Raw genomic sequence first — 25,587 nt, 5'->3', positions numbered from 1 at the left:
TGCCCCCACCCCAAGCAGACACCATGTTCGAGGAAAATGCTATTTGGCACGAACCCCAGAACTCAACTGGCAAGGCTGGCAAGCAAGAGGGAAGTTTTGCTTCCCACCTTTGCTGGGACCCCCTTCCACCGCTCGCTCTCCAGGCCCAAGGGTTACATTCAGTGTTTAGAGGAGTCACCCTACAGGCGGAGATGTTGTCGCACCCCACGGCGGAGGCTGGATAGAGAAGCCAGCTAGCCAACCCCGATCCTCCCACCCCACCCCGGTCCCCCCTTCGGCGGCACCCTTCGTGGTACAGCTGCATTACCTGGGCAGGATGAGTGGAGAATGCAAAAGTTTTCTGGTGGCTGAAATCCCCAAAGGGAATGTGGGTGGGGATTCGGGCTCACCTTACCCTGTTCAGAGACAATTTAAATTTACATGTAAAAGTATCAAATGGGCCAGTCTCAGGCGCCAGGCGGCCCCCCGTGGGCCGGAGGGCGGGCAAAGTTGCTGAAAGGTTAAAAATGGAGAGAGACTTGGCAAGGAGGTGGCCCTGGCAGAGTCTGTTGCAGCGGTAGCGTCTTGGCACCAGTTCTTGGTTGGTTCTTGGGAAGGAGGGTACTGGGAAACGCCCTGGAAGCTTTTCCCGGAAAGGCTGGGAAATCCCTTTGAAAAGAACGTGTTAAAAAGTCCCAGGGGCGTCACTTCTTTGAAACACCAGGTCGGAGTGTGCGCATCGCCTCGCCCCCCAATGTGGTAGGTTTGGGGTAAGGGTAGGGGTACCGGTGTCACACTCTCCTCCATCGGCAGCCAATCAGCAGAGGGGGCAGAGGCCAAAGCTGGCAAATCATGAGGGATGGACGTGTCTCCGGAAGTGGCACACAGGTGAGGTCTGCAGATTCTGAGGCTTCGAGTTGGACGTTTCCCCCCCATTGGCAGCAGCGAAGGAAAGGCAGTGAGGGAGGTGGGGAGGGAGGAGGAAGGATGAGAGAGTTCAATCCAGATACCAAGGAGAGAAGGGCCCTCCTGCCTCTTCTACATTATATCCTCTGCGGAGGAGAAAACACAAGAGCGTCACCAATATAAACAAGACTGCACAGAAGCTGGCAATAGGAGTGCTGTATGTACTCTTGCTTGGGGCGGGCAGTGGTGGCAGAGGAGGAGAGAACAGCTAAAATTCTGCATCCAACATAAGCCCAAACCCTGCATCGAGGAATGCTGAATTCTGTGGATTATGCAATTTGACAGCTGCTAGATTTCCTGCCATTTGCATGGAGGGGTTAGGAGGTATGTGTGACCCTGGCTGTTGTTGCTGGACGCCCTCCCCACTTCAAACTCTTCTAAGATGTCAGTTTCACTAGGCTTATCTTCACAGCCATAGTGGCTAGAGCAGGCTTCCTCAAACTCAGCCCTCCAGATGTTTTGAGACTACAATTCCCATCATCCCTGACCACTGGTCCTGCTAGCTAGGGATCATGGGAGTTGTAGGCCAAAAAACATCTGGAGGGCTGAGTTTGAGGAAGCTTGGTCTAGAATCTTAGTGGTGATCTTTAAAAAAAAGAAACAAGAAAAGGAAAGGAAATTGAGAATGTTTAGTTCTGTGCCCCAATACTCAGTTCAATTGTTATACAGAATTGTGATGTAGCATTTAACAAAGGAGATACGTTGATCCCCACCAAGCCCTCAGCTCAAGTTGCTATGCTTCGTCTTAACTGATGGACCATTCTAGGCCCTGATAATCAAGGTGCCAATTTAGCCCCACTTCCTAAATTCAAGTCACTCTGAACTGTTCTCTAACACGGTGATGTAGTTGAAGGAACAAGAAACATTTGCCTGTGTGCAAGACTGCATGTGTGCACCCAATCTGCATCCGAATCTAATTTCTGTTTGCGTATGAGACTGGGCAAATGATCTGATGACCAATTTTTTTTTAAATGGCACCAACTTCCTTATATATTAGTAGCAGATATGCCTGGCAGGTCTGTGCTTCAGAGCCTGCCTTAGTTAAAGGACGGGCTCTGCTCTGTGAGGCAGGATTGACACCAAAGGGCGTTTTCCCTTTAGGTTGTTCCTTCAGGGATATATGGGGCACCCCGCCAAGTCAGGAGACTGAATTGTCGGCCCAGCACTGTAGGCGACAGGCCTGTGACCAGGGTGATAGCCTGGAAGAGGGGAAGTTTGGTTTGGTGGTGTTTCCCCTGAGTGAGAGACGGCGGGGAGGGTTGTTGAAGTGGCATCACGATCTTCCACCTGCCCATGTGGGGTGTGCCTAGATCCTAATCTCACAGCTGTATATAGTGAGACCAGATGTTGGGAACTATACACTGCAGTGATGCAGCGCCATGACCCCCCTGGGCTGCTTCACATCCTGAGCACTGTATGTGCACAGATAGTCAGGGGGACAGGGGTTTGCCACAACACAAAGAGCCCGCGAATCTGCCTACTTGTAGCTCCCATTTCCCCAGACAAAGAGGAGAGGGGTAGACGGGTGAGACAGCATGGAACATAAATGTGCGTCCGTACACTCAACTCTCGCACTCTCACTCTCACAAGACAAAAAGTGGGGTAGTCTCCTCCTAGCACAGTACAGATATGTGGACAGGGACATGACAGAACTAGGCTAGGCCTCCACTAACAGGTGTAGCACAGACCAGGCCGCGAGGCCACACCGACACAAAGAACTTACCGCAGTGCCAACAAAATCTGTTGAAAATATAAAAAGAGAAGGTTAGGGTTGAGCTCTGGCTTCCAGGGGTTCCCTAGCAGCCTTATTTCCTCACTCAAAAGCTTCCTTGGCTGCTCTGATTGCCTCGTGGGGTGTGATGGTGCAAATGTCACAAGAAGCACCCCTTGATGCTCTGCGACTTTCAGCCTAATCATGGGCTATAAATGTTCAGAAACGGGCACCATTAAGTTCAATGGGATTTTCAGTTTATTATTACTACCACTCTGTTTTAAACAATTCTGCAGTTTGTGTTTTAGTGTTGCGGCTTTCTGTTTTTGTTTTATTACTTAAGATTAATTTCATTTTTCATTTGGGAATACATTTTTGGTAGAGACTTTATTTTGCTCTACAACTCCAGCTCGGAAGTGTGCAGCTATTCCTTTAAATAAAAAAAAGCAGAGGGACAGCAGAAAGGACATCACCTGTCTTCCTGCTGCTGCCGTTGCTGCTGCAGCAGCAATATTTATTTTTCTTTTCTCCCTTCCCTCATGGCATGTGAGGTTGGACAAAGTCTGCCAACTCTTCCAACCAGCTCTTGCAAGCTCTGCCTTTAAAATCCACTTGATCTGCAGGAGAAGCAGCTCTGCAAATTATCGCTGACTTATTGCTGATAAATCCTTGGGAATAAGGAGTTGCTGCAAAGCTAGCAAACAAAGGAAAGGATACAAGGCTGCTTAATTTGGGTTGGGAAAGGGTTAATGTGACTTATTCATCCCTTGTTTGAAAAAGACATGGGGAAGGTACCGTATTTTTCGCTCTATAAGATGCACCAGACCATAAGACGCACCTAGTTTTTGGAGGAGGAAAACAAGAAAAAATAATATTCTGAATTTCAGAAGCCAGAACAGCAAGAGGGATCGCTGTGCAGTGATCCCTCTTGCTGTTCTGGCTTTTGGGATAGCTGTGCAGCCTGTATTTGCTCCATAAGACGCACACACATTTCCCCTTACTTTTTGGGAGGGAAAAAGTGAGTCTTATAGAGCAAAAAATACAGTAATTGTTTTCGGGAGCTGTCACTGTAGGGCCCACAGAGGACAGGGCAGAGGATTGGCGGTTTGCTGTAGGATCTACTGACCTCAGGACAAGTGTGCACAAGGAATATTTTGTTTTTTCTCTCTGTGCATCGACAAAAAGCAGGGATTTGCTTGGCTCGCAGTTCCCTCCCAGCAGCAGTGACTGCTGCTCAAGCACTTGGGTTCCGGCTGGCGAGACTGCCTTGTCTTGATTCGAACAGATGGACCAAGCCCGGAGGCCAGGAGATTTATTATGATTAATTACATTTCCAATTAGGCACCTTCGGTTTCCCTGGCTCCCACCCAAGCCTCGGCAAGGCCAGGGGAAGCAGAAGCAGAAACAGAAGGTGGCCGCTGTTTTCCCTCCATGGCCTAAAGGACTCAGAGTGGCAGCAGCAGAACCCTGGAGTTTGAATGCACCTTGGTCCAAAAGTGGAGGGCTGGGAGGTTGATTTAAAGAGCACAAATGGTCTCTGTGTGTGAAAGAGAGATCCTAAGTCTGTATATAGGGATGGGAAAGTCCATCGATTTCAGTTTCTCTCTGTTTCTCAATTTTCTCTAGTCTTAATTCAAATCGCACATTTCCATATCAGTTTGCTATATATATAAATCAGGGCCGGATTTAGGTTTGATGAGGCCCCAAGCCACTGAAGGCAATAGGGACCTTTATATGGCCAGCTGTCCTTTGTCAACAACAAATTGTCACTGGTTTTTTTGTGTTGAATATATGGTAATTTATGGACCTAATAGGTATGTAAAGCCATTTGCCACCGTTGCTGTATGTAGGTTTTATTTTATTTGTTTTTTATCTTATATTTTGGAAATGTACATCCAGTTCCCCCCCTTAATTTTTTTTGGGGGGCCCCCAAGAGAGTGGGGCCCTAAGCTATAGTTTGTTTAGCATATATGTAAATCCGGCACTGATAAAAATACAGTCGTACCTTGGATCCCGAACGCCTTCTGACTTGAACATTTTGGCTCCCGAACGCCGCAAACCCGGAACTGAGTGTTCCGGTTTGCGAACGTTCTTTGAAGCCAAACGTCCGATGCGGCTTCTGATTGAGTGCAAGAAGCTCCTGCAGCCGATCGGAAGCCGCCCTCCTTGGTTGTCGAACCGTTTTCAGAAGTTGAACGGACTTCCGGAACGGATCCCGTGCGGCAACCGAGGTACGACTGTAACAAAAACTCAAAAGCATTTCAGCAGGGGTTTCTCCTAATACAGACGTTGGTATACCATTTTACAACCATGAACACATTTTTGCAAAGTGTTTTCGCCTCGCAATGCATTTCTAAAAGGTTATTTTCAGGAATGTGTGCATTTTATGCATGCTTCACATTTTTGTAAACGTAATGGTGCACCTTCTCTTGCCGTTGCTGCCCTTGCAGCAGCTACTTCCTTGGGTGGGAGCAGCATTGGGTGAAAATAAAAAATAGTTTTGCCTTCATCATAAAGGGGTGTGTGCGTGTGTGTGTGTGTATGTGTGTATCAGGCATAAGCAAACTCGGCCCTCCAGATGTTTTGGGACTACAACTCCCATCATGCCTAGCCAACAGAACCAGTGGTCAGGGATGATGGGAGCTGTAGTCCCAAAACATCTGGAGGGTCGAGTTTGCCTATCCCTGGTGTATATAATCAGGTGTGGGGAGCCTTTGATGCTCCACATGTTGCTGAACTCCAGCTCCCACCATCCCCGAACACTGGCCATATTTGCTGCAGCTCAGCAACATTTGGAGGGCCAAAGGTTTCCTAAATCTGGTATACATAATGACCTGCTTCTGTTTTGTATAAGAAGTATTTCACTTATTGAAGGCACAGCTTCAATCTGCTATATGCATGCACGCTGCACCCAATAAAAACCTCCAACACAGTTCTCTGATCTGAACAGATCGCACATACTAAACAAACACGCCTCTGTTTTCCTCCATGCAGGTCTCCTTCTGCTTATGGGGACGGGCAAATAATGAGGGGTGCAACACCTGAAGCCCACCCCCTTGCTAGTGTGTTTTGGGTGGTTTCCCTTCAGACACCCCGCTGGCTTTTGAGATTCCACAAACTGCCCCTGGCTGTCTTTAAAATTATCTATAGCCATGGGAGGCAGGAAAATTAGCAAAATTCTCGGCATGCTGAATTCCGCGCTAGATATCAATTTGCAAACTTGCAAAGAAAACGACACGCAGCAACTTCTGCCAGCCTGTTTAGATGGGTAGGGAACCCTCGCGAGCACTGGTTTTTTGCAAGATTGGTCATGTGGCAGGGTGAGGATGATGCCCTTCTTGGACCAGGGATGGAGAAGGTTTGTGCCCTTCCTCACCTTTTTGGACTGTGCTTCACCACAGCATAAAGGTGAACCTAGAGAAGTTTTTTCTCAGGAAAGGTAAAGGGACCCCTGACCATTAGGTCCAGTCGCGAACGACTCTGGGGTTGCGGCGCTCATCTCGCTCTATAGGCCGAGGGAGCCAGCGTTTGTCCGCAGACAGTTTTTCCGGGTCATGTGGCCAGCATGACTAAGCCGCTTCTGGAGAACCAGAGCAGCGCACGGAAACACCGTTTACCTTTCCGCCGGAGCGGTACCTATTTATCTACTTGCACTTCGTGCTTTTGAACTGCTAGGTTGGCAGGAGCAGGGACCGAGCAACGGGAGCTCACCCCATCGCAGGGATTCGAACCGTCGACCTTCTGATCAGCAAGTCCTAAGCTCTGTGGTTTAACCCACAGCGCCAGGAAAGGTAGGCTCCCTCTATCTAAGGGCAGCCCAACTGTTCACAGCAAGTGGGCCACAAGAGTATTTCTACACACAACTCGTGGGCCGCACCCTGGCTTGTCACCCTCCCACCTCCTCCTAAAAGCTGGGTAAGTGCTAACCATGCCTTGGGAAGGAGGCAGGAGGACTCTGGGACCTTGTCAGAGCCCTCACACCTCCTTTCCAAAGCTCTACCTTATGCACTCCCAATATCTGCTTCAGGGCTTGAGGAAGCTCTGCTGCATCACAGAGGGGCATGGGGATGGCGACACTCACCTTTGTTCTCTGTTTTGAGCTCCTCGTGAAGCAGGTCGTTCTGCCGGTTGCCGAGGACAAAGGCCAGGAAGGAGAGGATGAGGGCATTCAAGATGCCAATGATGGCTAGGATGTAAGCCCAGCGCACGGAGCAGTCGCCCAGCGAGTACTTGCCCGTCTTCTCCCCACACATGTCCCTGACGGTCTCTGAATCCCAGCCATCTGGGAATATCATGCAGCCCAGCACCAGGCAGAGAGCTGGATGGAACAAAGAAATAAATGGGGGGGGGGAGGCATGTGGTTAACGCAACAGGGCTGAAATCAATTGCTCTGCTTTGCAGTCTGGAAAGGAGCCGGGACCTCTGCAAGACGTATAACAAGCACTGTATTTTTCGCTCTATAAGACGCACCAGACCACAAGACGCACCTAGTTTTTGGAGGAGGAAAACAAGAAAAAAAATATTCTGGATCTCAGAAGCCAGAACAGCAAGAGGGATCGCTGCACAGCGAAAGAAGCAATCCCTCTTGCTGTTCTGGCTTCTGTGATAGCTGCGCAGCCTGCATTCGCTCCATAAGACGCACACACATTTCCCCTTACTTTTTAGGAGGGAAAAAGTGAGTCTTATAGAGCAAAAAATACGGTATATACCCATGTGCCAAAGGGTTCGGCTCTTACCCAGGTTTGGTTCCCTTCATACAAGGAGGTCGCTAGAGGCTTTTTCAGCATTTTGCGACATTTGGGTTTATTTGCAAAGATACAGGCTGCACATAGGTGGAGGTGCAGCTGAAACACTCCTAGCAGGCAGCTGCAGTTCACTGCTTGCACATCTGAAGACACTCACAGAGCCCAGAGGCAGATCTCTGCTCCTCTCTTTCTCAAAATCATCCCTTGCCCTTGGTTTTTTATGTAGGTGCAAGGAAGGCATCCTCCTCAGTTCTGAGGGTTGCACAGATAGAGGCCTTTTGGACCATTTACCTGTTGTTTTCACGACGAAGGAGGGACCTGGCAGCTTTGCCAAGGGACTATTATGACAGGCTCTAGTCCAGCCGTTCAGCCTCCGACTCTCACAACAATGCAAATTCTCAAGCTCGCTTACATAACCCAAATTCTGCACTAAACAGAGACTGTATCTGCAACTTGCACTACTATATTATGCACTTTTAAGTTTGTCATGCATGCATGCATCTATTCTGCCCAATGCTGGGGCAGTGCCAGGAGCCTGGCAAAGAATTCACATCCTGCCCTCTGACCACTGAAAGCCTTACTCAGCTGCTATCTAAGGGCTCAGATATTGCTCACATGTTTTCAGGTTCTATCCTTACATTCATAAGGTCTAGAAACTTTTTTTTAAGACAGAGGCTAAGCTTCTCAGGATGTCGTTGTACTGTAGGATATACCGTATTTTTCGCACCATAGGACGCACTTTCCCCCTCCTAAAAAGCAAGGGAAAATGTGTGTGCGTCCTATGGAGCGAATGCAGGGGGGAGGCAGGCGGGAAAAGCCCCCAAGAGCTGCACACAAGCTCCGTGCGCTCTTGCGGGCTTTTCCACAGGAGGGAGAAGGGACTGACTGGCCACATCAGTCCCTTCTCCCACCTCCCAGAAAAGCCAGGAGAAGCCGCGATCTCTTTAAAGGAGTTGCGCGGCTTCTGCCGGTTTTGCGGGAGGTGGGTGAATCCCCCCACCTCCCAGTAAAGCCAGGAAAGCCCTGCGCAGTGTCTCCCGGCAAGGAGAGGCTGCACCGGGAGGGAGAGGCTGCACGGGGCTAAAGGGGAAGCCAAAACAGCGAGCGGGATCCATCCTGCTTGCTGCTTTGGCTTGCTCCATAGCTGCACGCAGCCCCTCCGGCAGGGAGAGGTTGTGCGCAGCCTGTACGCTGCTCTTTGGGGCTGGGGGAAATTTCCCCCCCCCCTTGATTTCCCCCCCTAAAAACTGGGTGCGCCCTATGGTCCGGTGCGCCCTATGGTGCGAAAAATACGGTACATAAAAGCCTTAGCATTGGTGGGAAAATGTATGACGAAAGACTAAAATAGGTGCGTTGAGCTATTTAACAGGAGAGATTGAAAGGAGATAGGACAACAGTCTCCTAATATTTTAAAGGGTCCCGGAAACGAGATGTTGCTTCGACCCTCTCCACCTGTAGCAGGAAACACCCCCCCCCAATCATTCAGTTTGTACAACCTTCACACACACTCACACACTACATATGCTACGCTTCTGTTATAAATTCATAGAAAATCAACCATACATCGGATTTGCACTGTTCCACTTTTATTTTACTCCATGAAGGAAGGACTACAAAATGGGGAAGGTTTGATAAGGGGAACCATAATCCTTGAGCATACCAGTAAATACACAGGAGCCCTGCCCAGTTGCTATGCCAACCCTGATGGTCCTAGACAGAAGACCATCAAGATCACAAAGAACTTGCATATGGGAGTGAATTCGGCATGGACTGGAACAAAGGACAATAATCAGCTCTTCCCTTTGGGGGCAGGAAACTGCAAACTCCCCTCTGTCACCTGGAAAGTACTCATGGGGAGGGGGAAAGGGGGACCCAGCCAGGTGACAGGACACTCAGGTTACCACCACAACTCCTCCCTCAACCCCTCCTTTCTGTGATGTATGCATGATGTTTCTGGGGGTGGGCTTGATCTACAGGATGGGAATTTCAAAAGTCTTTATAAGACCTTGCACACCATTTTTTCTGGGTCTTTCCTCTCTCCTGCAAGTGAGGGGAGCACCCTGTTGCAACAGTTCAATAAAGGCCAAGCCTACAGGCTGCTGTTTTGCTCCAAGTTATCCTGGTTGGTGTCTTTGTTTTTGTCCAAGGGAGCCCTCAGATTTTTCCGTTAACAACCAAGACCAGCCCAAGAAGAAAATCCTTTTTAACTATAGGAATGCATGTTTAGACTAAACACCAGGGGAAAGGGGCTGGTGACATGATAGATTCTCCTTCCTTAGATTGCTGCTTCCTTTCTGAAGAACAAGGAGCCGGAGCTGAACCTTCACTTGAAGCAGACCCCACTTTCCCCATAGAAACCCTCTTGTACGGCCATGAACCACGGTTACTCATTTGCAAAGGAAATGTGCTCTCTGTGTGCTTAGGGGCGCTTAGTTTTTAATTACTTCTGCAGATTGCTACCAGCAGCCCTGATCTTGGTGGATTGCAGGAGAAAAGGTGGCATAATTTGCATAGGCATCCGTCAAGAGATGCTGCAGGTATAGAATATTCTGTCTCCCGGACCACGCTTTTGTCTGCATAATCTGCTTTGCCTGTTTCCGCTGTGTGGGATTCTACAGCCAGAGGCATGACAGCAGCCCAAGAGTTCCTTTTTGTCCATTCATATCGAGGTGCTTGATTGACTCCAACTCGTTTTCAGCAGTCGGTCAGACTGCGTCACGGGGTTGAGGATAAAGAAGAGAGGAGGCTGCAGGTTCCCCATCGCCACCCCACTCTGCCAGAGGCTCAGGCCTCATTCACCGGATTGTGTGCTGCTGATACAGTGTGGGGTGTTGTGTATACACCTTCCTCTGTAGACCACCTTCTGCTTTTGCAGCACAACGTCAGTTGTGGGACCTCTGCCTGGGCTGAATGTGGAGGGAGGAACAGGCCTGGTTGGAGACATATGAAACCTGCGCTGGGTGTGCGGAAGGATGCTCATTAGCTAGAACCAGACAGAAATGTGAGTCATCATCCCAGCTATTCTTACCTTGACAAGATGCTTATATATACATACACACTCACACACACACTCTCAGGTACAACACAGAGGAAGGGGAGGAGGGGAATTCTTTTAAAATCTCGGCTAAGGAGGTTCGGGCGGAGGCTGGGGTGCGAGAGGATGGGAGAGGCTTAAAAACCTATAACTAAAGAAGACACTGTATTTTCCACCTTTTAAATAATTAAGTCGACCTAAATGGCTCTATCCCGCCCACCTGGCTGGGTTTCCCCAGCCACTCTGGGCAGCTTGCAGCATATATAAAAACACAACTACTCTATTCCGAACTTAAAAATGCTAAGCGTCATGCTGGTGGTCAACAAAAGAGGTTCGAAGACTCTCTCAAGGCAAATCTAAAAAAATGTAGTATAAACACCGACCAGTGGGAAACACTGGCCTGCGCAAGGGAGAAACGTGCTAAGAAGAAGCCACACTTGGCAAACCCTCACCATGATCAACTTCCACCTGGAAACCTATGTCCCCACTGTGGAAGGACGTGTGGATCCAGAATTGGCCTCCACAGTCACTTATGGACTCACTGTAAAGACCATGTTCATGGAAGACAATCTTACTCGGCCACGAGTGATTGCCAAAGAATAATAATATAAAAACATAACAAAACATCAGACATTAAGAAACAGAATACAGTGGTACCTCAGGTTACATACGCTTCAGGTTACAGACACCGCTAACCCAGAAATAGTATCTCAGGTTAAGAACTTTGCTTCAGGATAAGAACAGAAATCATGCTCTGGTGGCGCAACAGCTTCAGGTGGTGCTTCAGGTTAAGAACAGTTTCAGGTTAAGAACAGACCTCCGAAACGAATCAAGTACTTAACCTGAGGTACCACTGTATCCTTTTTAGGCATCAAACAAACCAATAAAACAATAGAAACCAATAAAAATAATAAAAATAAAAATAATAATAATAATAAAAATAATAATAAAAATAAAAATAATAATAATAATAATAATAATAATAATAATAATAATTAAACAATCAAATCAATATGAATGTTAGATTGTTTTAGGGCACTTCCAGAGTGCTGCTATTTTGGGGTGTGATTCCACTGCATCGTGGCAAATTCAGGTTGCGCAATGGTAGCTGACTTGGGAGGTCTAGTGTAACAAAACCTCTTTCTCAAAGGTTGGACGTTTTGCAAGAAGGGAAGTGAGAGGAATACACACTAAAAAGCGTGGAAAGGCACTCGCTGTGACTTAGCATCGCTTGAATTTTCCACAAACCCATTCGGATGGATGCTCAACAAACATACTAGAAGCAAAACCCTTTCATCCAAGTCCACTGTTGTACAGCATCCACTGTTGTGAAATAAATGTGTATGTTCAAAGCAGGAGACAGCATGTTCAGATTTTTGTAAGGACATTTTGGTTAGGAGAAGGGAAGAGAGCGTTTCCTTCTCTTCTGTTAACTTAGCTGTTCTCCGACAGATTTGCTACATTTTACAGATGCGGATGACTCTGAAATCCAGCCGCAACTAGATGCCTATCCTAAGTCCAACTGCTAAGAGCAAACCAACCCAACCTACAGCCAGACCGCCAACCCACCCACCAACCCCCTTACGAAAATCCAGCCTGTGCCCTTTCATTTCTCATTTCTCACATCCCTGCAGGTGCCGAGATCTTGTTGGGACCAACCGCCCGAGTTCATCTCCTTAATCGTATTATGTGCAGCTCAGCTGAGCCATAATATCAATCTCAGGGCTTATCCGGAGAGAGGCTCTTAGAGTCCTCCTATTCTGTCCTGACGGTATGTTCCAGGCCTGTGCTGCTACAGCTGAACATTACATGCTGGCCTTGTAGTGACACCAGGACTTATAAATCAACAAGATTTATGAACGCTCAAGATCTGAAAATAAAAAGAAACAAACAACGGAAAGGGAAACTAAAACAAGCCACCTGCTTATCACCAGTCATTTTATGTGTTGTCGTCACCTTTCCGGGGCCCCATCCTGCACCTTTAAAATCGGTGGGGCATGTAGAAACCCAGCCAGTGACCAGTGGTGATTGGAGAAGCTCACCAGGTGAATTACTGTTCTTGGGGAACAGGGGGCGGGTGAATGTGGGGGACTTCCTGGTCCTGAACGGGGTAACCATGCCCCTAAAAGACCAGATGGGAGTCATTTTGGACTCACAGCTGTCCATGGAGGCGCAGGTCAATTCTGTGTCCAGGGCAGCTGTTTACCAGCTCCATCTGGTACGCAGGCTGAGACCCTATAGACTGTCTCGCCAGAGTGGTGCATGCCCTGGTTATCTCCCGCTTGGACCACTACAATGTGCTCTACGTGGGGCTACCTTTGAAGGTGACTCAGAAACTATAATTAATCCAGAATGCGGCAGCTAGACTGGTGACCAGGAGTGGCCGCTGGGACCATATAACACTGATCCTAAAGGATCTTTACTGGCTCCCAGTATGTTTTGGAGCACAATTCAAAGTGTTGGTGCTGACCTTTAAACCCCTAAACGGCCTTGACCCAGTATACCTGAAGGAGCGTCTCCACCCCCATCGTTCAGCCAGGACACTGAGGTCCAGCTCCGAGGGCCTTCTGGCGGTTCCCTCACTGCGAGAAGTGAAGTTACAGGGAACTAAGCGCCCTCCCTGTGGAACACCTTCCCTTCAGATGTCAAGGAAAGAAACAACTATCTGACTTTTGGAAGACATCTGAAGGTAGCCCTGTTTAGGGAAGTTTTTAAGGATTGGTATTTTTATTATGTTTTTAGATATGTTGTAAGCCGCCCAGAGTGGCTGGGGAAACCCAGCCAGATGGGAGGGGTATAAATAATAAAATTATGGTGATGTTGATGGCTATATTGCAAGCAGGGATCTTCTCCTGCTCTCCTGCTACCAGGGGTGCCTGTCGTATATTATCAGCATCTCTTCAAGCGAAGCAGGCAAACCGAGAACATTTGGGCAAAACAAAAACGTGAGTTCCTTTCACGGGCAAAGCTTCTCCTCCTCCTCCTCCCCTTCAAGAGAAAGGGACTGAGCACCCGCCTGTTCGTCTGTCAAAGGTGTCCTTCCACCAGGCCTCCTCTCTGCGAGGTGTTGTGAGAGATGCAGCGACACCTTTGGCTCGACTTCTTGATGATTCAGCACATTCAGCTGTGTGCAAATGACTAAATAGATCCCCCCCCTCTTTCTCTCTCTCCTTTTCAGCGGCAGCAGCCAATTTAGAATCCAGAGTGGTGTGCAAGCGTCAGGGGGGTTCGTTTCCCCATCCGCACCCATCCTTTCCAGTTCCCTATATTCCACCCACCCACCCCCCACTTCTTTCTCAAGCTTGGTTTTCTCACTGGAGAGAATTGAGAGAGATGTGCTGGGAGAGAGGGAGATTGAACGCTGAGGTCTCTGGTTGGCTGTAGCCAGCACTGTGTCCTGGAAAACACTCTCCCAGCTCCCTGCAGGAAGGAGTGACATTTACACAAACGCAGAGCAGAAGCGATGTGGAACTCTTGCCCGGCCTCGGCCTAGGTGGCAGAGAGAGGGAGGCAGCAGCAGCTGGGCTCAAGGAGGAGGGGAGCATGGAGATGGAGGGAGGTTGTGCCTGGAGGCCTCAAGGCTCTCCCCCCCCCCACACACACCTCCTTCCTCTCCTTCCATGAGCATATGGGTGGCTAAAAATTCACCAACAGCATCCACAGAGCCTGGCACTATGGACACAAACCAGCATCCGGCAATTGAGGATGTGGGGTTTGAATCCTAATGCAGAAAGGTTGCCAGGTTAAGAAGAGTAAAGCTCTCTTTCCCTTTTTCTTTTAAAGAGCCATTTAAAATGGTCAACCTGTAAAATGACAAGCTATTCCTGTCCCATCCTGGTGCTCCGTCCCTGCCCTATCATCATCATCATCATTATTGCTACTACTACTACTAATTTATTTATATGCCACCCATAATGACTAGGTTGCCCAAGCCACTCTGGGCGGCGTGGAACAAATTACAGTGGTACCTCTGGTTGCAAACAGGATCCGTTCCGGAGCCCCATTCACAACATGAGCAGAATGCAACCCGCATCTGCACATGTCACGATTCGCCGCATCTGCGCATGCGCAAGTGGTGAAACCCGGAAGTAACCCTTTCTGGTACTTCTGGGTTGCTGCGGGACGCAACCTGAAAAGATTTAACCTGAAGCAAATGTAACAAGAGGTATGACTGTATAAAACTGTAGTAGTAGTAGTAGTAGTAGTAGTAGTAGTAGTAGTAATATTATTATCATTATTATTATTAATACCCTGCCCACCTGGGCGGCTCCCAACAGAATATTAGAAACACAATAAAACATCAAACATTTAAAACTTCCCTAAACAGGTCTGCTTTCAGATGTCTTCTAAAAGTCAGATAGTTGTTTATTTCCTTGACATCTGATGGAAGAGCATTCCACAGGGCGGGCACCACCACCGAGAAGGCCCTCTGCCTGGTTCCCTGTAACCTTTCAATGAGGGAACCACCAGAACCCTCAGAGCTGGACCTTAGTGTCCAGGCTGAACAATGGAGACGCTATTTCAGGTATACTGGGCTGAAGTCGTTTAGGGCTTTAAAGGTCAGCACTAACACTTTGAATTGTGCTCAAAATCATACTGGCCCTCCCAGAACTCTCCTTGTCTGCCTGCCTTATTTAGGTTGTGTATGCCTGCCAGCAGGAGTTGTCTTCTGTTTTATTTTTGTACACTAGCAAGTAGATTTTAGGTGTTGTAGAACGAAGAAAGGAACCCTGCCTCCCCAGGTGTCTGAAACTCCAGCTCCAGCCAGAATTGCCAATGGTCAGGGATGATGGGAGTCCAATGGCATCTTGGGAGGGCCAGTGCTTGCCCATCTAGAATTATAGTATGAAAGGGTGATAAATTAATTGATTTAAACTAGTGAAAAGGCTCCTTGATGAAAAATGCGGGCCTTGAGGCAGGATTCTGTGTTGATAGACATGGTGCATCTGTGTTCAAGACCACCAAGGGGTCAGGGCCTTCAGTGTGGTGGCCCCTGCCTTTTGGAATTAGCCCCAATGAACATCCGTGCACTATTGGCAAAGAACCAGGCCGGCCTGTACATGAGGCAAAGTAAAGCCTTGGGTGGCAGGATTCCTAGGGGCAGCAGATCCTGAAGCAGATTTTTATCCCTCCCTGTGTTCCTGATGTAGATCTTCACTCACCCCTTCTTCCCTGGTGGGGAGGGGGGCGCCATTTTGGGTCACCTTAGGCACCAAAATGTCTTTATTCCCTCCCCTCCCAGAGGTATCATTCCTGGAGCTCCTGAGATTGACTGTTAAGCTGCTTTGAGAACTGTAGCTCTGTGAGGGGAATGGGGGGGGTGGTCCTTGCCTCTCAGCACCCTTAACAAACTACAGCTCCCAGGATTCTCGGCTGCAAGAGCACATTTCCCTCCTGTTGCCTCCAGCAACTGGTATTCAGAAGCAGGGACGCGGGTGGTGCTGTGGTCTAAACCACTGAGCCTCTTGGGCTTGCCAATCGGAAGGTCGGCGGTTCGAATTCCCGCAGCGGGGTGAGCTCCCGTTGCTCTGTCCCAGCTCCTGTCACCCTAGCACATGGGTAGGCAAACTAAGGCCCGGGGGCCAGATCCGGCCCAATCACCTTCTAAATCCAGTCCGTGGATGGTCCGGGAATCAGCGTGTTTTTACATGAGTAGAATGTGTCCTTTTATTTAAAATGCATCTTTGGGTTATTTGTGGGGCCTGCCTGGTGTTTTTACATGAGTAGAATGTGCGCTTTTATTTAAAATGCATCTCTGGGTTATTTGTGGGGCATAGGAATTCATTCCCCCCCCCCAAAAAAATATAGTCCGGCCCCCCCAAGGTCTGAGGGACAGTGGACTGGCCCCCTGCTGAAAAAGTTTGCTGACCCCTGCCCTAGCAGTTTGAAAGCATGCCAGTGCAAGTAGATAATTAGGTACCTCTGCAGTGGGAAGGTAAACAGCATTTCCATGTGTTCTGGTTTCTGTCACAGTGTCCCATTGTGCCAGAAGCAGTTTAGTCCCACTGGCCACATGACCCAGAAAACTCTCTGTGGACAAACGCCGGCTCCCTCGGCCTCAAAGCGAGATGAGCGCTGCACCCCATAGTCGCCTTTGACTGGACTTAACCGTCCAGGGGTCCTTTACCTTCTACCTATTCAGAAGCATTGCTGCCTTCAACTCTCTCTCCCTCCTCAGACTTAGGGAGGCTTGAAATGGTTCCCAAGCCCTATGCTACAACCTGAAATGCCATGAAGTCCAGCTGAGGTTTTATGTATGCAAATCACATGCTCCATGACTGAGCTATTATGCCCTTCCTGCCCCCCCCCAAAACACACACCCCTGCTCCTCTCTATAAAGCAGAGATGCTGAGCAAAGGCAGGCTATTGGGATACTCTGTACGGCTGCTCTTATTCTGGAACATATTGTCAACCTCCTCCCCCCCCCCCCCGTGTACAGATGCAGGATCGCCTTCAGGAAGAGATCCGTAGCAAAAGGGGCAAAAGAGAGAAGGATCACAACGCAACCCTGTTCTTTAGTTAATCTCCACTGCCTGGTCATTCCTAACTCATCCCTAACCCCCTACAAAGGCACACACCTTTCTTCCACCCCTTATCAGTCTCTCTCAGGATTCTGTTCTGCTCTTGAAGCTGCCCCTCCCACCAAAATACCAAATTCATTTGCATTCAAATTGCCTGATACACCAAGGTTGAGGCGTCCCTGTTGCAGGTGGAGACCTCTCTGCTCAGGAATGTCTGGAATGGTTAATGATATGATATGGAGAGCGGAAGGCGTGAGATGAAAGGTCTTCTCTTTCATTCTCTCCCCAATTCTCTCTCTCTCTCTCTCTCTCTCTCTCTCTCTCTCTCTCTCACACACACACACACACACACACACACACACACACAATTCCTTTCTCCAAAACAAACCAGAACGGAGATAAAATATAATTGACTGTGCACCAGAAGCAAAGAACACAGACCACAAAGGTCAAGGTAAAAAAAAAAGGGGGGGGAAGCTTAGATGAAAAATATATTGCATTTTTCACCATCTTATAAAGTCAACTTAACAGCTGCATTGCAAAAGAAGAAGAAATGCATTTGCAATGTTTATATAAGCATGTGACGAGAGCAGAATTTAAATTGCTGATAAATGCAAGACTTAAAAACGGGGCTAAATTCAACTAATGGGTCCTGCTAGGAGAAGCCCAAACGGGGATTTCTGCTAGCCCCAGGGAGTTTCCCCTCCTCTCTCATCACATTGGCTTGGGGGAGGGGGTTCAGGAGACCCCCCAGAACAGTGCATGGTGGGGAGCACATCAATGTACAGTGGTACCTCGGGTTAAGTACTTAATTCGTTCTGGAGTTCTGTTCTTAACCTGAAACTCTTCTTAACCTGAAGCACCACTTTAGCTAATGGGGCCTCCTGCTGCTGCTGCGCCGCCAGAGCCCGATTTCTGTTCTCATCCTGAAGCAAAGTTCTTAACCTGAAGCACTATTTCTGGGTTAGTGGAGTGTGTAACTTGAAGCGTATGTAACCTGAAGCGTTTGTAACCCGAGGTACCACTGTATGTGGAACTAAGCAAGAGGGTTAGGAGAATAACTAGGCTGCTGATCTATGCTGTAGTATTATCTGCTTGGGGCAATTATGCCTTTTGCTTGTAGAGCTTTGGTTGGAAGCCACCCAGAGTGGCTAGGGAGTCAGATAGCCACCCAGAGTGGCTGAGGTATAAATTATTATTATTATTATTATTATTATTATTATTATTATTAGACTAGCCAGTTCCAGCTTCAGTGGTTCTGCCAGGCTATTGGAGCCCTTCTTTTGGGAGTTCTCGTCAGCTCCTTATTGGAGTCTATCTCAAGTTTCAATTTAATAACACAGAGAGGGAAGACACAGGTTAAGGGAACAGCTACCAAGAAGTCATTCAGCCCAGAAAGTATGTAGACAAAGAGCAGGAGGATCAGAGCCAGTGTGGTGTAGTGGTTAAGAGCGGTAGTCTCGTAATCTGGTGAACTGGGTTCGCGTCCCCGCTCCTCCACATGCAGCTGCTGGGTGACCTTGGGGCCAGTCACACTTCTCTGAAGTCTCTCAGCCCCACTCACCTCACAGAGTGTTTGTTGTGGGGGAGGAAGGGAAAGGAGAATGTTAGCCACTTTGAGACTCCTTAGGGTAGTGATAAAGCGGGATATCAAATCCAAACTACTCTTCTTCTTCTTCTTCTTCTTCTTCTTCTTCTTCTTCTTCTTCTTCTTCGGCGTTGAAGAAAGCTTGTTTAAATAAAGTTCTTGGTTTGATAATACTCCTGCCTGACCCTTAACGATAATTAAGGGAGGAGAGGGGAGATTGGGCTGTTTGCACTGACAACATGTTGAGTTCCTCCTTTAGGTACAAAAATCAAAAACTTAGAACCTTGCACAAAACCAGCACAATTCAGAAACTTCGGCTTGTTGAATCCAGGAACTGAAAGATTGTCATAACAGCCATGTATCAACAACATGTATACAAACATAAAGAAAGTGAAGTCAAGTATAATTCAGGTTCTTCAGTGAAGGTCTATGAACCTCTCACATGCCAGATGTAGAATGGTCATCCTTCCTCATTGGTCATCCCTTATTCTGCAGAATTCTCTGATTCATGAGTTCTAAATGCCCAAAATTTCAAAAATAGTTCTAAGCAGGTGATTTTGCAACCCTCAAAAGATGGACGACATTGCTCTTTCACCTTGCTTTCAGCAAGAGCAATAGTTTGAGACATTGGTTGATGAGCATAATATCATTTGAAGTCACAGAAACAGAAGATGCATCAATGATTAAAACTTTTGTTTAGAAGAGAACATTGACGAATACTGACATGTACGCTACCCTGAACTCCTTGGTCGAATTAAAGTGAAATCATAGGTTACATGTACGACTCCAAAGCACACTTAGTTCAAAGTATGGCTGGAAGAAGAGAACACCTGAATGTCCTTTTTGTGCAAATTTACTTAGGAGTGGGACAGAGCAACCAGGCATTTTTGAGATTGTGATGTGCACACGCGGTGTGCCTCAAGAGCCGGTTACAAGACCTTAGAATATGGTTCTGGAAATGAAGCAATTAGGGGGAGGGCTTGATTTGCATATGTTAACTCGTTTGCATAGATTGCCCTGCTGCTGAGCTAAATACGCATAAACCCAAAAATCAGGTTTAAAACAACACACACACACACACACACACACACACACAGAAACAGGGGCGGCCAAAACCTAATAATAATAATAATAATAATAATAATAATAATAATAATAATAATAATAATAATAGATTATTTATACCCCGCCCATCTGGCTCAGTTTCCCCAGCCAATCTGGGTGGTTCACAACACAATATTAAAACACAATAAAACATCAAACATTAAAAACTTCCCTAAACAGGGCTGCTTTCATGTGTCTTCTAAAATTCAGATAGTTGTTCATTTCCTTGACATCTGATGGGAAGGTGTCCCACAGGGCGGGTGCCACCACCGAGAAGGCCCTCTGCTTGGTTCCCTGCAACCTCACTTCTCACAGGGAGGGAACCGGCAGTAGACCCTCTGAGCTGGACCTCAGTGTCTGGGCCGAACGATGGGGGTGGAGACGCTCCTTCAGGTATACAGGGCCGAGGCCATTCAGGGCTTTAAAGGTCAGCACCAACGCTATGAATTCTGCTCAGAAATGTACTGGGAGCCAATGTAGGTAACCTTTCTCCACAATCTGTTCTCTTCCCCCATGCAAAAGGTGGCATTGCCTTCCCGATTCCAAAAGGAGAAGAGAGTGAGTTTGGGTCACAGGGAAAAAGGCCTCTTAATCCCCTTCTCCATGGCAACAGCATGCAGCCAGCACGGCCACTTTCACATGAAGCAGGTAGCAGGTGTTTCTGCCTGCAATCGTGATCCGGTCTCCTGGCCTCTTGGTCAGTGCTGGCATGTGAATCCAGAAACATCTAGGAGGGCCACAGGCTCATCACCAGTGCCACAAGGAGAGTCTTGCTGGATCAGGCTAAAGGGCCTTCAGAATCCAGAATCCAATATCAGTGGCCAAACAGAAGCCTGTGGGAAGGCCGCAAACAGATGCCACAGCACCCTCCCATTCACAAATATTCAGAGGTATACAGGTACGGTTGCCACCTGTCCTGTATAATAAGGGATCATCCCGTATTTCAGTGTGGAATGCTACACGCTGCATTGATTCAATACAGGACGCAGAGTGCCAGGCTCTGTCCCTCAGAAAGCAGCAGGTTTCAAGGCTCTAGGAAGAAGGGGGTTTGTATCAGTGTGGCCTAGAAGCCCCCTAGAAGTTCTGAACATAGTTATCCGCATGGTATTTGAGGGAGGAGGGTGGGAGAGAAGTAGCTCCCCACAAGGCTTGCCCTACCCCATTGTTTCCTCTATCTTTCAAACATCTAACATGTGGAAAAGGCATAGGCAAACTCCATCCCTGCAGATGTTTGGGGCTACAATTTCCATCATCCCTGACCACTGGTCCTGTTAGCTAGGCATGATGGGATTTGTAGTCTCAAACATCTGGAGGGCTGAAGTTTGCCTATGCCTGATGTGGAATAAAGCTTGCCCCCTCATTGGAATAAGACCCCCTGTTTATTTATTTTTTGTCCTGGCCTGTATCTATTGCATATGTGTGAAATGTCATACATTTGAGCTCTGGGTAACAAAGTACAGACAGATTTACAAGTGTGTGTTTGTGTGTGTGTGTGTGTGTGTGTGTGTGTGTGTGTGTGTGTGTGTAAATCAGCCCTGAGTGCTCACTGGAAGGACAGATCCTGAAGCTGAGGCTCCAATACTTTGGCCACCTCATGAGAAGAGAAGACTCCCTGGAAAAGACCCTGATGTTGGGAAAGATGGAGGACACTAGGAGAAGGGGACGACAGAGGACGAGATGGTTGGACAGTGTTCTCAAAGCTACCAGCATGAGTTTGACCAAACTGCGGGAGGCAGTGGAAGACAGGAGTGCCTGGCGTGATCTGGTCCATGGGGTCACGAAGAGTCGGACACGACTAAATGACTAAACAACAACAACAAGTGTGTGTGTGTGTGTGTGTGTGTGTGTGTGACGAATTCCAGAGGGGCTATCCAGTTAGGCTGCCATGTATTGTAAAGGATTGCTTTGAAGTCATTTCAGCACTAGGTAAAAAACTTTTTGGCTCCTAATCCCCCCCCCCCGTGTATTTTGCCAGAACAAATGTGGCAACCCTACAGGGGAGATAGAACATCACAATCCATGACTGCTCCTATCTGCCCTTCTCTTTGGCTGGAGTTCTGCACAACTTCTTTGGCCTTTGTTGAAACTTGCTTTAAGGAGGAAGACCTAAACTAGGAACCTTTAGCCTTCCAGATGTTGCTGAACTAGAACTCCCATCAGCCCCAGCAAGCATGGCCAATGACCAAGAGCTCATTCCACTGGCTGTCCTGACTTCTTGCTTAGCCGTGCGCAGCCTCTCCCGGGCAAGGGAGAGGCTGCGCACGGCTATCCCATAAGCCAGGACAGCAAGCAGGATCGCTGCACAGCAATCCCGCTTGCTGTCCTGGCTTCTGGGTTTCAGAATTTTTTTTTCTTGTTTTCCTCTTCCAAAAACTAGGTGCGTCTAATGGTCAAAATACGGTATTTGATTGTGTGACTGCAGCACATTGTTCATTGCTTTCATTTTATGGATCAATGGTCTCGTTAGATAATAAAATTCATGTTAAATTTTAGGGGTTGTTTTTAAAAGTCTGGAACGGATTAATCCATTTCGCACTACTTTCTATGGGAAAGCGCGCCTTGGTTTTGGAACGCTTTGGTTTTGGAACGGACTTCCGGAATGGATTACTAAGTCCGAGAACCAAGGTTATCATAGAATCATAGAGTTGGAAGGGATCCCGAGGGTCATTTAGTCCAACTCCCTGCAATGCAGGAATCCTGCCCAAAGCCATCCCTGGGTGGGCTTGAACCACCAACCCTCTGGCTAACATCCAGATGCACTGATCCATCGCGCCACAGGAGGGCTGATAAGATTTTGTTTCGAATGCAGATGGGGCCAGAATCTGACTGTGCTGGGATGAGAGATCAAACCCAAGGTATCTCTGTCTGTTCCAAGGATTGAGCGAAGCCAGCTGAGCCATGACAGGGTGAAAATTCGCAGCATGAACCCCCCCTCCCCCTTCATCCCTTTAGGGTTCTTTTCTTTGATGCACCATTGCTCAGCCCACAATCGGATCTCTCCGATGTCCCTTCTGTGACACGGGGCGGCAGCTGCCTCTTAATGAACGCAGGGCTAACCACGCGCTTGGATTTGGGCAGCTGTGGGCAATGGCCGGGAAAACACAGAGTCCTCATCTGCACCTGGCCACCTAATAGAGACAGCAGCCATGTGAAATTCTCCCTGTGAAAACGAAGAGGGCCTTAGCCAAACCCGAAAGCTTGCTCATGGTTTGGCAATGCTCCCCCCCCCCCAGTTGGTCCTAAGAAAAGTGTTGCTTTGATGTACATTTTGAAATAAACAAATAACAATAATCTGGACTGTGTGGAACATGCAGCAAGAATCTTTTTTTTTAAAAAAAAGCCCCAAAACTAGATGCATTATTATTTTTATTTATTGTCAAGCAATTTTGAGACTTGTCCTTTTGTATAAAGCAACGTTTTCCAAACACGAGTCTCCAGCTGTTTTTGGACTACAACTCCCATCATCCCTAGCTGGCAGGACCAGTGGTCAGGGATGATGGGAGTCGTAGTCCAAAAACAGCTGGAGACCCAAACAGTGGTATAAAGTGACCAATAAATGGCATTTATTAATAATTATTATTCAATTGAATGTGTGTGTGTGTAATATTTATTTATTGATCTATTTAAATTTGTATACCACCCTTCATCCAAAGATCACAGGGTGGTTCACAACATAAACATACAAAATGAACACACATTTACATTCTCATAGTTTATGCTGTGAACCGCCCTGAGGTCTGAGGATGAAGGGGTGTGTGTGTTTGCATACAAATTAAACAAACAAACAAACAAACAAACAAACAAACAATAGTGGCTAACAATCACGTAAAACAGCCAATAACAAGAAACCTTGAAAAGGATGGCATAAGAAGAAGCAGACTTTTTCTGTTTAAACGACAAGCACCCAAAGCCGGCAAAATTAAAAACGAACCTGTGGTAACAACAGCTCAAAGGACAGAGCAGATAAAAGATCTTCACCCGGCACCACAAAGGTAACAGGTAGGCTGGACAGAGGGGGGCAAGAGAAAGGGGCTTCTGCAACTCGAACAGGTATATAAAAGAGAGAATTTCAGCAGGTGTAGCTTGTCATGTGTTCAATCGTGCAAAAAACACACGCTTCTTCTCTGGCGATCACTCGTAGCCGAGTAAGATTGTCTTCCACAAACACGGTTTTAACAATGAGTCCGTAAGTGACTGTAGAGGCCAATTCTGGATCCACACGTTCTTCCACAGTGGGGACATAGGTTTCTGGGCGGAAGTTGATCATGACGAGGGTTTGCCAAGTGTGGTTTCCTCTTAGCACGTTTCTCCCTTGCGTCCTGAGTTCAAGTGTCTTCAAAGCCCATGACACCTTTGGTAAAGGCTGTTCTCCAAGTGGAGCGCTTGCAGGCCAGTGTTTCCCAATTGTTGGTGTTTATACTACATTTTAAAAAAGATTTGCCTTGAGACAGTCTTTAAACCTCTTCTGTTGACCACCAGCATTAAGCTTTCCATTTTTAAGTTCGGAATAGAGTAGTTGCTTTGGAAGACAATAATCAGGCATCCGCACAACATGACCAGTCCAACGAAGCTGATGTTGAAGAATTATTGCTTCAACACTGGTGATCTTTGCTTCTTCCAGTACACTGGTATTAGTTCGCCTGTCTTCCCAAGTGATGTGTAAAGTTTTTCGGAGACACCGTTGATGGAATCTTTCGAGGAGCTGGAGATGGTGTTTATAAGTGGTCCATGTTTCACAAGCATACAGTAAGGTTGGCAGAACAATAGCTTTGTAAACAAGCATTTTGGTTTCACTGCTTGGAGGGCTGGGGGACAGGTGGGACAGGGTTCCTAGGCAGACATCCTTGATGGGCCCTGATCAGTCGTTGCTGGAGCTGTCCAAGAATGCTGGGTGCTGACGCCAGCCCTGATCACTTGCCTGCTTCAATCCCCTTTCAATGCAAGCGAAAACCAAGTGTGCCACTCCTATAGCATTCACTTCTATACAGTGGTGCCCCGTAAGACGAATGCCTCGCAAGACGGAAAACCCGCTAGACGAAAGGGTTTTCCGTTTTGGAGGTGCTTCGCAAAACGAATTTCCTATGGACTTGCTTCGCAAGACGAAAATGTCTTGCAAGTTCCTGCAGGGTTTTTTCCCTCCCCCCCCTTTTCCCAAGCCGCTAAGCCGCTTATCAGCTGATCCGCTAAGCTGCTAAGCCGCTTAACAGCTGATCGCTAAGCCGCTTATCAGCTGATCCGCTAAGCCGCTTAACAGCTGATCCGCTAAGCCGCTAATAGCGCTAATCCGCTAAGCCGCTAATGGGCTTGCTTCGCAAGATGAAAAAACCGCAAGACGAAGAGACTCGCGGAACGGATTCTTTTCGTCTTGCGAGGCACCACTGTATATTGGGAACGTACAGTCAGCATATGGTCCAGTATACCTGAAGGAGTTACTCCACCCCCATCATCCAGCCCGGACACTGAGGTCCAGCTCCGAGGGCCTTCTGGCGGTTTCCTTGCTGCGAGAAGCCAAGTTACAGGGAACCAGGCAGAGGGCCTTCTCGGTAGTGGCACCTGCCCTATGGAACACCTTCCCAGCAGATGTCAGGGCAATAAACAACTACAGTGGTACCTCAGGTTACATATGCTTCAGGTTACATACGCTTCAGGTTACAGACTCCGCTAACCCAGAAATAGTGCTTCAGGTTAAGAACTTTGCTTCAGGATGAGAACAGAAATTGTGCTCCGGTGGCGCAGTGGCAGCAGGAGGCCCCATTAGCTAAAGTGGTGCTTCAGGTTAAGAACAGTTTCAGGTTAAGAATGGACCTCTGGAACGAATTAAGTACTTAACCTGAGGTACCACTGCATTTTATTTTTAAAAGACAACTGAAGGCGGCCCTGTTCAGGGAAGTTTTTAATGTCTGACGCTGTATTCTTTTTAATATTCGGTTGGAAGCCGC

The 25,587-nt window shown here is 47.8% G+C and overlaps 1 protein-coding gene across 2 annotated transcripts in view; it reads right to left on the bottom strand.

Annotated features, from left to right (window-relative positions):
• Window positions 1-289: 289 nt before the first annotated feature.
• LHFPL4 (LHFPL tetraspan subfamily member 4) overlaps window positions 290-25,587 on the bottom strand; it is a 53,643-nt gene continuing 28,345 nt past the window's right edge. Inside the window, exons 2-4 of one of the 2 annotated variants that reach the window (XM_053378518.1) lie at window positions 6,738-6,974; window positions 2,669-2,685; window positions 290-1,031 (exon numbers count right to left, since the gene is read on the bottom strand). In XM_053378518.1, coding sequence (XP_053234493.1) covers window positions 1,023-1,031; window positions 2,669-2,685; window positions 6,738-6,974 — 263 coding nt within the window. In that variant the 3' untranslated portion in view covers window positions 290-1,022. The remainder of the gene's footprint in view (window positions 1,032-2,668; window positions 2,686-6,737; window positions 6,975-25,587) is intronic. The other variant, XM_053378519.1, reaches the window with a different exon arrangement.

This window comes from Podarcis raffonei, chromosome 2 (genome assembly GCF_027172205.1).
Source record: "Podarcis raffonei isolate rPodRaf1 chromosome 2, rPodRaf1.pri, whole genome shotgun sequence".
NCBI lineage: Eukaryota > Metazoa > Chordata > Lepidosauria > Squamata > Lacertidae > Podarcis > Podarcis raffonei.
The sequence above is the reverse complement of the archived record's forward strand: the minus strand, read 5'-3'. Positions and strand labels throughout refer to the sequence as shown.